General features: G+C 42.6%; 1 protein-coding gene across 5 annotated transcripts in view; it reads right to left on the bottom strand.

Annotated features, from left to right (window-relative positions):
• The window catches only part of APLP2 (amyloid beta precursor like protein 2), a 48,384-nt gene that overhangs the window by 13,715 nt on the left and 19,445 nt on the right, over positions 1-15,224 (bottom strand). For 4 of the 5 annotated variants that reach the window (XM_049801565.1, XM_049801566.1, XM_049801567.1 and 1 more), the window contains exons 2-7: positions 10,853-11,026; positions 9,516-9,645; positions 6,068-6,180; positions 4,289-4,464; positions 3,541-3,758; positions 1,664-1,831 (exon numbers count right to left, since the gene is read on the bottom strand). In XM_049801565.1, coding sequence (XP_049657522.1) covers positions 1,664-1,831; positions 3,541-3,758; positions 4,289-4,464; positions 6,068-6,180; positions 9,516-9,645; positions 10,853-11,026 — 979 coding nt within the window. The remainder of the gene's footprint in view (positions 1-1,663; positions 1,832-3,540; positions 3,759-4,288; positions 4,465-6,067; positions 6,181-9,515; positions 9,646-10,852; positions 11,027-15,224) is intronic. The other variant, XM_049801570.1, reaches the window with a different exon arrangement.

Genomic DNA, 15,224 nt, shown 5'->3' with positions numbered 1-15,224 from the left:
ATATGATTAGGGAGCTTGACAATAAATCTGCACAAAACACTACCCAGTATTTTAACACTTCAAACCTACCTTCCCTACAAGATGCACCATGCAGGACTAACAGGCAATGATATTGGACAAGACAGCAACAGAAGGAGGCTCAGTGTGACAAACTGACGTGTCCAATAAACTGGATGGTTTGTACCTTTAAGACATTCAAACTCAACAAAGGGAGAAATAAAATTTCAGAACTGACAATTTCAAGCATCTGCAAAATCCACAACAGGGGCTTTGCACTCCATATGCTGCAGTTCAGGAAACACTGAACCAAGTTTGTGTGCTGCAGTTCTAGAAACTACACATCCCAGAGCCCTTTCTGAAAGGATCTATGTCAAACACGATGTGCTCCGTTGTTGCCCTTCAGCAGAGGGAGGGCAGAAAGTGGAAGTTAAGGCAACCTTTCAACCGTATTAGTTATTTAGGTGGAAATAATCTCCAACACGTCATTGAAAGATGGCGTGCTTCAGAAAAAAATTTGCTCGGCACTTAAGCATGGATACAGGGTAAGAGTTTAGCATGCACCCGAATCCACCAGCCTCTAACTAGGGAAGGAGGAGTGAAGAAGGGGAAGGGATTACTGCATGAAATAACGGCAACACACAACATAGGGATCACCGTTGCGTGCAAGGGACAACGTCAGATCAGTACTGTATTCTGGGCCTGCTCATGGCGTTTCTGAACCAGGCTTGGATACAGAGAACTCATTCTCCAGCCCCAAATCCCTCTGTAACAGGACAAACTTTTGTATCAGGAGCTTTTTGCTCCTGATATCCACATCTCTTATTTCACCGCTTCAGTTAGATCAGCCCAATCTAAAGCACTTGCACGAAGCCCATTTTGTAAACAGGATTATGACTGTATAGTCAGACTGCCAAGCCCCAGATAACACAAAAAGCCTTTCAAAAGGCTTTAATGGTAGCTGAAGTGGAAGTGCTGGAGTTCAACAATAAGATTAACAAGGAGGTTAAAATGTTTTTGGTAGTTTTATCATCTGACATAAAAGCCAGTTGAAATTGGTGCCAAAAACCTCAAGCTCTCAAAAACGCAGGGACTGAGTCACGATTCATATTTCAAACCAAGCTGAAAGTGGGAATCTGAATTCTATACTACTTCTCTGATATTTTCCCAACATCAAATAGCAAGACAATGACTACTACCAGGAGAACGGTGAGTAGCAGCCTACTTTTCAGCACCAACTGGTCAAATGTACACACAGTAACACCACTGGGGAAAGTGAGCACCTCCTTCCATATACTTGGAAAAAAAGTCAGTTACGCAAACAGGCAAGCTAAGTGTTTTCACAAGAGGTTAGAGACAGCCCCTGGTCCCTGCTACAGATCTGGAAGAGGACAACTAAGCCCTCAGCAAGAGCTGCAAGCCAACAGTGAGCACAGACAGCACATGTCGAGGGCTACTTTCTCCAGGAAAGTTCACCCTAAAGACCTAGAGAAGCAGAGACAAGAGGATACTGCTGCAAAAGGACAGACAGAACTGCTGCAGACACCAGAACCAAAAGGATGAGCTACAGACGTATCCTCTCTTGACCGAGGCAAGGAGGAGGAGACACCAAACGCCAGACAGACAGAGGCTAGCTGCAAATGGGCCAGTGGGAGGCAGGACTTACTCATCTTTTTACACACAGCCATACAATACTCCTCTGACTCAAAATTGTTCCTGTTGCCTCCGCAGCCTCCATATATAAAGCGAATGCATTTTCTCTTGTTAGGGTCGAAGTACCAACGAGGCATCACAGCCCGGCAGGGCCCTGTCATCGCCTCCTGGGAGCAGACAGCTGTGTGGAGACGGGTTAGAATATGAGCTAGTGAGGAGCACAGGCCTTGCCGAGCGACTTACACAACACAGTGGTGGCTCTAAGTTCACACCTCCTTCTAGGGCACCAGCACTGGCCTCAGCATCGCTACTTCACCGACCAAAGGGCTTTTGTCAGTTTTGGGGGGATTTTTAACATTGTAAAAGCATTCATCACAGGGTTCACCAGCGCTATTCAGGGAAGCACCTGCACGTCGTGCTTTGGAGCGAACATGCAGCAGCAGGCTACCCGAGCAGCTGTCTCAACACGGAGCTCTCATCGGCTAGAGTGATTTCTCCTTAGCTAGAGGCTGAAACAGCAAGGATCTACTTTGCCAATGCCACAGTGTTATGCCTCAGGTGTCCCAGTGGTAGAGCTTCCACTCTTGGTATAAAACCAACATGATGGAAAGAAAACCCATTAGGGCTGCTTAAAGCATTCAAAGATGTCCCGTTCTGCTGCACTCTGCCTGGATAGACACTTCACATCTTAAAGGTGAGGTGTAAGAGCAAGTGAAAAGGCAGGCTAAGCAAAAGTAACGTGATAGCCACGGCAATCTGAGCCGCTAGGTTTTTAAGTTTTGAAACATCTATACACTAAATATTGAAACTCCAGGTAGCCACGGCACATGGACTGCTTCACAATAAGCAGGCGATACAAGCAGCTGGGTTATTTTGAGGCAAGAGAACAGATACGGTCTATAAGTTAGCAATTGTTCAGGGTACTTTGGGGAAAAAAGACTGGGTACCCCCCAAAACAGACACCCCGATCATATTGTTCCAATTCTGTTCCAACACCTGCCGATCTGTAACAGTCCTGTACATATATGAGCTAAGCCTTGTTTCAGCAAGTAAAATTATCTGCAGCATGCTGGCATTTTACCAAAAAGATGCAAGAACTGCTGGCAATGATTCAGTGATCTGTAGCTAATTGAATTTCATTCCCTCTCCCCTCCTCTTTCCTCTGCAGACAATTCTACACATAAAGCATAGGACATCATATAATTCTGAGGCACCACACAATCGGCAGATGCCCTCTGCAGTGGCACCGACCACTTAACAAAAGCTACCGAAAGTATAGTACACGTTACTACCGTGGTAAGTATATATTACTCATATAATAAAATTGGGCCAATTGTGTTGGCTGACTTACTTTCATGAAAGCGAAGGTTTTATGCAAAGGCTATTAAGGCAGCACCAAGTATCTTCCTCACCCTTTAATGGCCAGATGGCAGCTTTATGCCTCCTCTACAGAGGATGGCCCACAACTTTTAGCTTCCTTTTCGTAAACTGGTATAAAACACCAAATCCAAGATAATCACCCCAAACTAGGATTTTAAATTCATAGAATACCTCAAATGCTTCTTTAAGATTTTCCAAAATTAGCCTATGCAGATATGGTTTTCTGACTCAACACTGCACCTTCATGGAGGTGCTCATTCAACGTGCCAAACACTGGGCTTTCTGCCAGCAGAACTGCTGTTTATCTGGAAACATATGGCCCATGCTCTAGAGAGTTAATTTCAACACTTGAAACATAAGCATCATCAGCTTTCCTCTGTTTGCTAACTTACTGGCAAATAAAACTTCCAAGTGGCATTTATTGACTTGATCAAAAACCCATCGCCAACTGACAGCCAACAAGAATACTCGCAAGGAAGCAAGAGGCCTGTAGGCTAGAATGTGTCTTACATTTCATATCGCTGCCGACTTCTTTTTCGGAAACAGCCTTGTCATTGCTAGGCTCTGTGGGGGTCTCTTCATTGTAATCGTCAACTTTGTAGCTATCATAATAGTAATCACGGTCTTCCACCACATCCTCCTCCTCTTCCCCTTCATCTTCTTCATCTTCCTCTTCCTCCACAGCTGCTCCTGTGAAGTCTTCTACACCTGCCTCTGTAGGGAACTCACTGAAGGGATACAGGTAAATTAGGGGGTAAAGTTAAGGCTAATAACTTCGCAGCCAACCTCTGATGTACCAGAAAAGTTATTCTCTTTTCATCTGTTCTAGAAACACAAGAGATGGGAAAAATAAATATACCAACTATCGATCAGTCCATCAACTGGACTTCCCTCATTACAGACAGCTTCTCCATGCCCCTGGCTTAGTGGGGTTTCCTTGCATTTTCTCATCAGCTTCTTTTCAGTAAGCGAAAGTCTATCATATCTGGGGGAGGTACCTACTGTAACAATCAGACAGTCTTTTTGACTGGGTAAGGATGAAGGGAGGGGGCCGTTTAGCTCCTCCAGTAATAGGAGCAGTGCAAAGTCATTCGTCCTTCTGCAATGCTTTTTCAGGCTCAGGATACTCCTTTGGGAAATTCAAAAGCGCAGAAATTCTCCTCTCAATCGTCACCACAAGGGAGTCACCATGTGAAACACTCACATGCAGCAACTTCACATACAGAACTGTTAACATCTACGCCAGTAAGAACCCTACCTTTTATAAAGGTCGTAGTCTTCATCCTCATCTTCATCCTCTTCCTCTTTGGACAGAGCCTCATCTACAACCTTTGTCTGAGGACAACATACATATTCTGTTCCATGGAACTGGTCTACTCCACAGGGCAGCAGCATGCCGTAACTGTGCAGGATCATCCCTTCTGTCAGACAGGCCTGAAAGAGGAGCCCATTTATGTCAGTTTAGCATCATGCTCTTGCTTTGGATAAAGCTGAAGTTTGCCTATCATAGATCCCAAGAATGCTACCAATGGTCTAAATTTTACAAAAAGGCAACAGCAAACTACAGCCTAAGTCTCAACATCAAAGGAAAACGGATTTGAAACTTGCAGCTTAAGCAAAATCCCCAGGAAGTCCCAGATTCAGAGCCACGCAGTGCTTCTTCCTTCTTCCTGGTATTAACGTATCAAACGGCCCCCAGCCCTAACAACCACTGCACCAGCTACTAGGAAGACAATTAACTCTATCCCAGCTGAAACCAGGACGCTTGTCAGCCTGGCTAAGTTCAGGAAAAATAACTAGACGTTTTGTGCCAACTCAAGGGAGAGAGCACTTGAAAGAAACAGAACTGTTGTTTGCTTTTCTGGGCTGGCCATTTCATTAAACTTTATCTATTAAACTTTACATTGGAGTAAGTGAATAATCGCTCAAATGGACTTTGTGTCAAGATTATTTTAGCATGCTGTAGATGAAAATCAATCAGATAATTCAAGAAAAAGCCAAATGCAAACTGTGAATAGACATTATGTCTATACACTTCTCTTAAGCTAAGGAAATACATGGCCTTGTGGTGCCCCAGAAAAGAATGAAGTAAGAAAGGCTTTATTATGTACATCAGAACCCTGTTGTTTGTGCTTTGCTTTGTTACAGCACGGATGTAAAATGAGCCAAATAGTTGGAGAACTTCTCCAGAAGTATGTTAAAAGCAAGTGATTTTTAAGTTTGCTAGACATCAACAAGTTTATCCTCAATTAAAAGGTGACTCCTCTAGCACAGCTTTATTTAGACAGGTTTTGGCTCCCAGGATTTTAAAGAAATGGAAAGCTTAACTGGAACATCCTTAACCTCATCTTTACTAGCACCATCACGACTAATCATTGTGTTTCTGTTTCTACAATTGCTGTTCCTACAAAATGGAAAACATGTACATTTTGTCATGATCTTGTTTTTATTACCCCCGACTCAAAAGGGGTGTGCAGAAAATTTGCAACATTTTTGCTAGTCAGATAATAAAACCAAACCAAAAACCCCACGGGCTAGATTTATTCTGAGAAGATAATCCATCTCTTATGTAAAACCTCCGCTAATCAGTCACAACGAAACTCGGATTGTTCCCAAGCAAGCACTGCCGACGAAATCCCCAGCAGCAGCAGGTACGTTAACGCAAAATATGCAAGAAAAACAGGAAACATCCTATGACCAATGTAGCTCTCTATCTACCCTGGAAAGAAGGATGAGCCGTTGGTTAAAGCAATATCCTAGACACCCGATTTCAAATTCCTAGCTCCATCCTAGAGTATGATCTCAGGCAAGCTACTTAGGATAGCTTTTTGTGACTGAAGAATAACTCAGCTAGCTACACAGGTTTTAAGTCACTTGAGTACTCTTAAATGTATTTTTTCATTGCTCCCTGCCTCAGTCCATAGACTGCAACATGGGAGTAACAGACCCCAGAGATAAACACTGTTATGCTCCAATACTACAAGCATCCAAGTGGACAGATCCAGAATAACTATTCTGGCCACAGCAGCTCAATTACCTCTTTTGCCACAGTCTGCCAGTGCTGATGGCTTTCACATACATCCATCCGCTCCTTGTGGAAGAATCGGCACTTCTCTGGAACCAGGAGGACATCGCTTACAAACTCACCCACTGAAAAACAAGAAACGACCATAGCTCACACGTGTCCAACTTCCAACAGAAACCAAAGCCAATACCAGAACTCCCCCTAAGTACACCTCGTTGCAAATGCCTTAAAGGTTTGGTATATTCTTAATGGGGACAGGTCAGATCAGCAGCTCTCCCTGGAAATTTACAGAAAAACAGAGCCTCAGAGTTTCCAAGGTAAAAAAGAGGAGTAGGGACCGATTCCTGAAACATTATGCAAACCCTAAGGCTGAACTGAAGGTAACGTTTACAGTGCAAGTTAATAAATAGTTGCTTGTGGAACAGACAGGATTGACTGAAGAGATTTCACACAAATCTTTGAAGAGATTGCATCTGCATATGAAGTTTTCAAACCACTTAATCGCCAATTTCTAAACAAGCTGCATCATACCAAAGTGAGTTCATGCTGTCTGGTGCTGTAACAGCCTGGAAATTTTTATGTGCCACCAGTGTTATCTATGTTTTCAGTATCTGGGTATCTGAGTAAGTCTTGTTTGTTTTTGTTTTGTTTTGAACAGTTTCCAGATGGTTTAATTCAGGATTAACTGCAGCACATTCCCTGACTCGGACAGTCCTAACCAAAACACAGAGGGCTGGAAAAATAAAAACTATACAGCCCTAAAAACAGAGTAGAACCAGAGTCAGCAAATACATTGCATTCCAATATTTAGATAACCACAACCGCACCAGCATCATGAAATTCTGGCACAATCTTAAAACCAGACTTTTGCTTTTGAGGAAGGTGGAAGGGAGAGAGAGAATCGGTCTGCTCTACAGACTCTGTACTGGTTGGACTTAAAAGATATTTAGCCTAAATTTCCACCACCACTCAGTTTGGTACCAACACACGTCAAAGAAGTACAAGAACTACATGAGCACAACTTTCTATTCTTAGCCCAGATGTCTGAACAAACAAACAATGCCACTGGAATCCAAAACGTGACATTTTCTGAAAGTTGAGATTTTTCTTTCTTTCCTGCAGATTTAAATGCCACATCCAGTAATTTTAAAATAAGGAGGTATCTAGATACTCTGAGAGGACCAGGAAAAGATCTTCAGTTCAGGTGTTTCAAAGTAACATACCTTGCATGCCTGACTGGCAGCTTTAGGAATCCTTTGTCGAAATTGAAGAAAAGTTCTTTAAGTTAAATGCCTTTTCTCATGGAGACTCCAGGGAGCAGAATTATTTGTTCAAGCAACCTTCAACATTATGATTTCAAAATACATTTTAATATTTTGCATGAGCAATTTTTTGCAGCCCCTTAGTACTGATACCAAAGGCTCGTGGACACTTCTCCTATGCACTGTACACAAGTCAAATAAGAGTTTAGGGACAGATTATCTGATGACAATTGCAAGGTAACAAAATCAACTAGCATTCATCATCTCTTTTAAATTAGTTAAATTTTGAACTACTAGACACAACAGAGAAATGGTCTTTTCCTCATTTTCTTCTGTCAAAACAGGCCAGTTACACTTTTGAGTTAATAATCCTTCCTTTTTCACTCTCAGGAGAGGTTAGTTGAAAAGTTCCTGATAAGAAAGCTAAAACCGACCAAACTTTAATGGACACCTTTCCCATTCGTGGCCACTGCTATCAAAAAAGAAAAACCCTCTGCCTTTTCAGATCAGAGTAGGCGTAAGAGGTGTTTCCATGCCACCTAACAGCCTAGCCAGAACTGTCAGCAGTTTGTCTTTTCACACCTCACCAGGCTCAGCCCTGCTCCCATCATCCTATTGTTACCTTTATTTTACAGTTCAGTGGGAGCGCTAATGGGTTCTCCTCTTCTCCCCTCTTCATCTTTGAAATACAAAAGAGCTTTCATGGGTGGGGGAGGCAGGAGGAGGTTAAACGTGGTATGATAGCAAGATCCTACCTCAAGATAGCCTGTGTGTTAATGTAGCAAGGAAGACACAAGCAGGAAGGGGAGCAAAAAACCATAGCTGGACTATAAACAGAAAGTCATATGCACCCCAGAGAAACACATCATCCATTTACAACAAGCAATTTGTGGACTGCTAAAGACAACGAAAAGGTACTTTATACACATATAGACTACTGACTTGCAACTCAGATCTGAAAACCAAAGCTGCCTTGCAGGCTAGGCCAAACAAGTCAAGAACACCGTAAGACAGTAATTAAAAACTTTAACAGATAGTTTAATGCTTATCAAATTTTTGGGCAGTGTCAATAAAAGCCTATTTTTCAGCTGGAGAACAGGCTTGGGGGAGGATTCTTTCTGAGAGAGATGACTCCTTATAAATCCAGAGATCTTGCTTTCATTCTTAGAAGTTCTCAGTATGATCAGCTGGGTTTGGTTGCTTCTCAAACCTGAATTTCCACAACTATAGAGATGCGTCTTTCCCCCAGCACGTATCCACACCAAATTTCATTTCTTATGAAGTGCTTTATGATCGTCTAGTGGAGGGTAATATATATATATAGAACAGCACCCATATAGTTCTGCAGATTTGCTCGTGTTCTCCTACGTCAAACCACATGCTAACCGGAGATACGGATACAAATTACGAAAACTGGTTCCCGCTGAATGCTCCCAGCAATCAGACTCTCCAAGACTGCGCAAGACTTCTTGCAAAACAGGTCTTTTCCAGTGGATAACTAAAAAGAGATTCAGCCAGCTGAGACTAAGCTTACTACTAAGAACACATGCAGTGCAGCACAGCGTCAGGCACAACCTACAGGTCAAAAGCTGCAAGGTAAACAAGCTAAACATGTTCCCCGATTCAAGCGGGTGGATAGATTCTGGAAAGCACCATGAAATCCACCGCAGTTTATCTCTTATTCTTTCACAGTTCAAAGTGGGGACATGGGATACAGCTGCAAGAAGCAGGCCCTCTTTGAAACAGCAAAGTTTAAATATAGTCATTGAAACAGAATAGAGATCTCTTGCCAAGACCAAAGCAGGAAGCCTGAACACATTGAACATTTAAGTCTCCAAGGCAACAAAATATTAAAGCTCCACAAAAATAGGATCAGAGTATTAAATCCCAATGTCTTTGTGATACTCAAAATACAATAGCCTTCAGGTTTTTATGGCAGTTGCAGAGAGAATGGGGATTTCTTTTTCACGCCAGGCACCATTATTCCACCACAGCTGTTATCTAGCCATCGATCTGTTCGAGAAAGGCAGAATTCCATCTTCTGGAAATAAAAACGTTCAAGTGGAAGTTGGACATGGAAATGGCAACCTGATATGACAGAAGCCTTATGAACTCTGTTGTTCTCTCTGTAAGAAGCCAAGAGGCAATTCTTTGCTCCTCCCACAAGAATGCACAAACACATCATACCACGCACTCACCCAGGCACTTGTAGGGCACAACAATATGAGTGTGGTCCTTGCACTGTTTCTTCCCTCTCTTGCACCAGCTGTCGATGCTGACAGGTTGATTGGCTTCCACAACATTTGTGATCTGAAGGTCTGGATACATCTGTTTAACAAGACACAGAGATAGGTTTCTCTCCAGAAAGGACAAAGAATGTGCAAAGTGGCTCCTAACCAGAAGCAGCGAGGCTGATTCTCTAAGACAAAAAGAAGTTCAAATTTGCACAGGGACACACATTCTCTTCTGGATCAGGCTTACAACAGCTGAAGACATAAAAAAGCCCCCAGCTGTTTGTCACACAGGGCTTGAGAAATGGCATGTGTCATCACTTCTTTGGGGCAAGAGCCTTCACTGGCACGAAGTTGAGGTGTTTGGCTTTGCATGGTAGTGGAGAAACATTTACCTGTTCCGTCTGGTGCAGCACGATACGCTCTGGAAAAGGGCAGTCACCAACAAACAGGGTTTAGTAATATCTTCAGACTCTCGTCACCTGTCAAGCTAATATGCACCTACCTCCTCAGATTTCCTTATGCCTGCTCCATTTACAGTGTATTAATATGATCCCTATGTCCTGCTCGAGTTCTCAAGACCAGACACTGAATTATATTTAGGCTTCTGCTACGTGAACCAAATGTAGACCTAGTTATATCAGCCTTGTAAAACAGTTTTAAACATTTTCCAGTCCAGACATGGTGTGCTGTATCACTTTCCCATTTAAAAAAACCCATTCTTTCTGGTACTTTATGTGCCTGTCACCTCAGAGGAGCGATTAAAGACGCTTATCAAGGCCAATATGCTACATTATATCTGGAACACACTGAAAGGAGATTATGGTTTTTTTACAATGAAGCACGAAGAGACTAAAAATACCACCAATATTTTGATGAAAATATTTTTCTAATGTTCTGGCTCATCTGAACATGTTACTGAGAACAACACAGCCACATTCTAATTAAAATAGGTGTCAGGTTCCATTTTGCACAGACCTGGAGCAGATGCTGGTTAACCAGCTCAGAAGCAAAACATTTGGAGAAAGCCTTGCAAACGCAGACATGGATGGATACCTCTTGGACTTACAGACTGAGGACCTTCTGGGGCAGCGTAAACTGATCTAAAACAGAGCTAGCTCCTAAATCTCACTGCAGTGTCCTCCCTGCTCTTCCTGGGCAGTAACACAGCAGGACAGTTCGGGGAACTGAGCTAGTCAAAAGAAAGTCAGTCTCCTGCAGGGTTAATTTGCTACTGGCCAGCTACATTTGGAATCCAATTCCTCAGCAGCAGTGAAGATTCCGGATCACACAGGAAAACTAACCTCCTGGCAGTACTGCAGAATCTCTTCCTTTTTCCCAAGGCAGCTCTTGGTCCCGGAAGTGTCAGGTTCCCATTTCCCAGTCTGGATATTCACATGCATATTTAGCTTCCCACAGAACATGGCAATTTGAGGCTCTGCCACAGCAAACCCTGTCCCAGCATTGGCTGCGAGTGCCTGTGAAGACAAACAAAACCAAAACACGTTGATTGCATTATCTGATCGAATGCAGAACAACTCAAAGAACCAGAAACACTCCAGCACCTTCTCAGAGCTCCTGCTTAATCCACAATACCGGTGGAGTCTTGCAAACTATTTTGTAACCGTACTCCTTAAAGCTGGTGAGCCCACACCAAGTTTTCACCAGTAAGCTGTTTGTTTTTCCGAACACCGTTTTTATTATTGCAACAACAGCTTACTAAAACCAAGAGTAATTCACACTTAAAGCTCGTCCCCACAAAGGCTGAAACAGATGTCCAAAAACCTTAAACCCGTATTTGAAGCTAAATAACTAATACTAATAACTTTTGGCAGAAACACCTCTGTGAGGCTACACACAAAGCAGGTATTGCTACTACTAATAAAATAACTGCTTCCCACTGCAAAAATCCAGAGTTTGAAGCCACGTGTTTCTCCCAAAACCTTCAAATATTTGAGATAGAAACACCCAAGCTTCTTGCCCAAACATACAAGGTAAAGATGACTCCGGCTGAATCAGAAAAACAAAGCTGTTGCAACCAACTCCTCAAAGCTTGTTGTCTCTCATTCAGTGCACTCCTATGGGGATTTGTACTGCCTGGTTTCTGAAGAATATTCTGTGCACTTCCCACCCTGCACCAGCAGACAAAAACCCGACAACCCAGACCCACACTGGGGTCAAACTGCAGATTGATCAATGAAAACAAGGTCAGGCTCCCTTTCTGAAATCCTGCTGGCTGACCAAAGGAAGAAAAAAGGGATTAAATTAAATTGCAGACTTGGTTTTTTTCTGAAAAGACTTGAGTGGATGCTGGGAGCTGAACATCCCTTTCCTACATAACTACTAGCTGTTGTAAAAGAAAAAGAAAAAAATACAAGAAAAGAAGAGGTATGAGGCAAAAACCAGATGAACTCCTAAATCGAAAGCTCTTTAAGGTGTTTAGGGGAATGAAATCCTTTTTAACTACTTCAGACAAGGCAGATTAGAAACAGCAATACACACAGGCTTCAGGGCACCGCTGCCCCTAAGCTTCTTTTTTCCTGGCAGGCAGCACTACCCTAGGCCACCAGTCCTGCCTTCATATTTGACTTCGCATGCACTCAAAAATGCATACATTACTGTGGACACCGTTCGTTCCCTATTGCCTGCAGATCCCCATCAACTTATATCAATACCCATACACTTAAAGCAAACCAAGGAGCAAAGAGAAGAATTCAACTGGACAACCCATGTGCAGCTCCTAGTTGCTGGATACTAGGAAAAAATTAACGCCACTGTAATTAGCTCATTTCTCCCCCTCCCCGTTTGCACACAAAATCACTGCCTGGAGATAAGACATTTCAACACTCAGAACATCGGGGATTGTCTAGCACTGAACACAGGGGCTAGCACTTGGGGGAGAAGACCAACTTGAGACACAAAAGCATAAATTCACGTCTTAACTTCAAAAAAAATTACCCCTTGAATTTTAAGAACTGTTCAACCGCATGTCACTTAAGAGAAACAGTCTTACACGTGTGGTTACTATTTACTCTAACCCTTTCACCCAACAGACACTCACGAGAGCAAGTTTTAGCACAGATCACAAAGTAATGAAATACTGAACTATACATAACAGATACCGGCATCGACGATCCCAGTAACAAAATGCTTCCAAGCTCATATACACTTTCAAGTTTAGTGTAGGTACATCTGTCGTACTCTCTGTCCTAATGGAGAAGACAGTTACGCGATTCAGGTATAGGACAACTTCTGATGAATACACTGGGGCTGAGGGTAACAGGGTGCAATAATAAACACATTGCTTCTGACAAGTGCCGACTGATACGACTCTGCAAAACCTGGGCTCTTGCACTTCCTTCCCCCCCTGCCATATCATTTCACAAGAAAAAGGCAAACATGGAATGATCCTTCATAACTCTATAAATACACACATACAAACTTTGTAAGAGGGCCTTTTTATCTCTCTCCAAACAAATACCACTTTGGTACCAACAACCACTTTCCAGGGCATGCAAGACTCGACACGTTAAAGGAAACAATCCACAACACAATTTTGTTTTATGACAACGCTACAACTACATCCAAGATTCAAGCTGAACTCTGAAAAGAACAAAAGGAAATGCAAGATCAAGTATGCACAAAGCATTAACCCTTGTAAGAATACAGTGCATCAAAAGAGAATAAAATGTATGTGTTATGAACGGTTTGGAGATCATTAGCACCGCCTATGCTTGAAAACTGTTTTCTTCAAAGCAAACTTAACAAGTGCGCAGCAAAATAAGCTAACTGTAAAAGCCGGAGAGGCGCAGGCTCCATCCCGAGAGGCAGAAACATCCATCAGTAATCCATTCATAACAGCTCTTGCATGAGCAAAACTCCTGTTCAAACACATACCAACCTCCTGAAATCATGACCACCTCCTATTTACATACTGATGCGAGCTCCTGTTTATTTTTGCCGTCTCTCCGGCCTGACACCTCAGCACTGTGGCAAAGGTATCATTCCTCCTCCGTGGATTGCTCAAATAGTTTGCATATCAGTCGAGTGCTGTTGCCGTAGCTACCAGAACATGCTAAGCCCCAATTCACAGCTGAACAAACGAGACTAATTACTGGCTTGATTTCATCACTTTTAATCAAATGGAAGAAATCTTTTCTTGAATTGCACTGTTGAGTAAGTTAATGAACCCTGTTAGACACGAGTTGAATCTTTAACCCCATGACCTGCAAGATAAGATTTTTGAGTTACGGGCTTCAATTTTTCACCACTGGTGATCCACTCCAGCCACCAATCACATCAGTTATTTAATTTAGCATTTTAATCTCATTCTGTCTGTAATGAGAGAATACAGCCCAGCAAACTTCATTGGTACCAGTGGAGGCCACACCTTTAACACTGCTACTTAAGTAGTGAAGAAAGTCACCTACAAGAGTTTTTTTGGGACAGTCATTTTCTGTTGCTTCACACAATTGCCTTTGGTGCATCAAAACCAAAAGCGGATCACTCGGGCTGACAATGCCTAAGGTTAGCTCGTCTACATTCAAGCATCACTGCAAAAGGAGGGTTGGGGAACAGGTAAACCAGCAGGAAGCTTGGGATAAAGCCACGTCCTTAGTTAAGCTCTTCAGTACTCCAGGGAATTCACCCGTTCCACATTGCTGAGGGATGAACAAACTGACAGCACATTTTTCCTTGGGAATTTCCCAGCCATAAATGGAAGCACCCGCCTCTTTTAGTGCTGGCGAGCAACTATTCAATCTCTTAAATAAGCAGACTGCCAGCTCAAGAGGGGCAACATATACATAATAGAAGAGAGTTCATCCAGTTGTGTATGTCCTCAGCAAACGTTATTTTAGTAGCTATTATCCTATTAACGTATATCCATAACATGAGAGCAAGATGAATGTTGTTGTTTGGGAGAAGACTGTTACATAAACCTTTACTCTCTTCACTGGCACTTGCATTTACAAGATGTTTCATGATAAATTCTGCTCTGCCTTTTGGTATGATTCTGTAATCCAGTTTGCTTTCCAAGACCAAAGAAGTATTTGATTCCATAAACACATAAATCTCTGGCCAGTTAATGTCAGTTAAATTCCTCACCCTGTCATGCAGTGCCTGATTTATGGTTGTGAAACGCTGGAATTCAAACCCCTAAATCTTCTCCTCCTCTGCTGAAAGAGTCTCTGCCCAAGTATCCCGTCTTTTATTCACTACTAGCCGCTTCAACTTGCGACAGTGGGTTTGACTGGTGAGCTTTACCCATCCAGAGGCCTGGGCTCTACGCTCTAAAAAGGGTCACACCTTTCTTCCTGTATCTACCATCTCAAAGGAGGGATGCAAGGATAGAGAGATTATGGGTACCACACAGCATGATGATGTTCCTTAGGGAGGATTTTTTGTGAATTTAAACCGTTTCTGCTCTCTAGCGTGCCTCTACTTCAATGCTGGAAACAACAACGTACAGGAATTCCTATCAACTAATGTAAAATAAGGAATATTTCATATCTACCCCTGAAATGTATGCATTACATTGCAATTCAGGTTCAAAAAGGCATAAACACGAAAAATACACCCATTCTCCTTGCCTTGTATTTGTAGGATCTATTAAACCTCATCACAACACAGCTTATTGAGCATGCTGTCTATTCAGCTCCCTGTCCAACGCTATTC

This window comes from Accipiter gentilis, chromosome 5 (assembly GCF_929443795.1).
Source record: "Accipiter gentilis chromosome 5, bAccGen1.1, whole genome shotgun sequence".
NCBI classification, from domain to species: domain Eukaryota; kingdom Metazoa; phylum Chordata; class Aves; order Accipitriformes; family Accipitridae; genus Astur; species Astur gentilis.
This window is presented reverse-complemented; position numbering and strand designations above follow the sequence as displayed.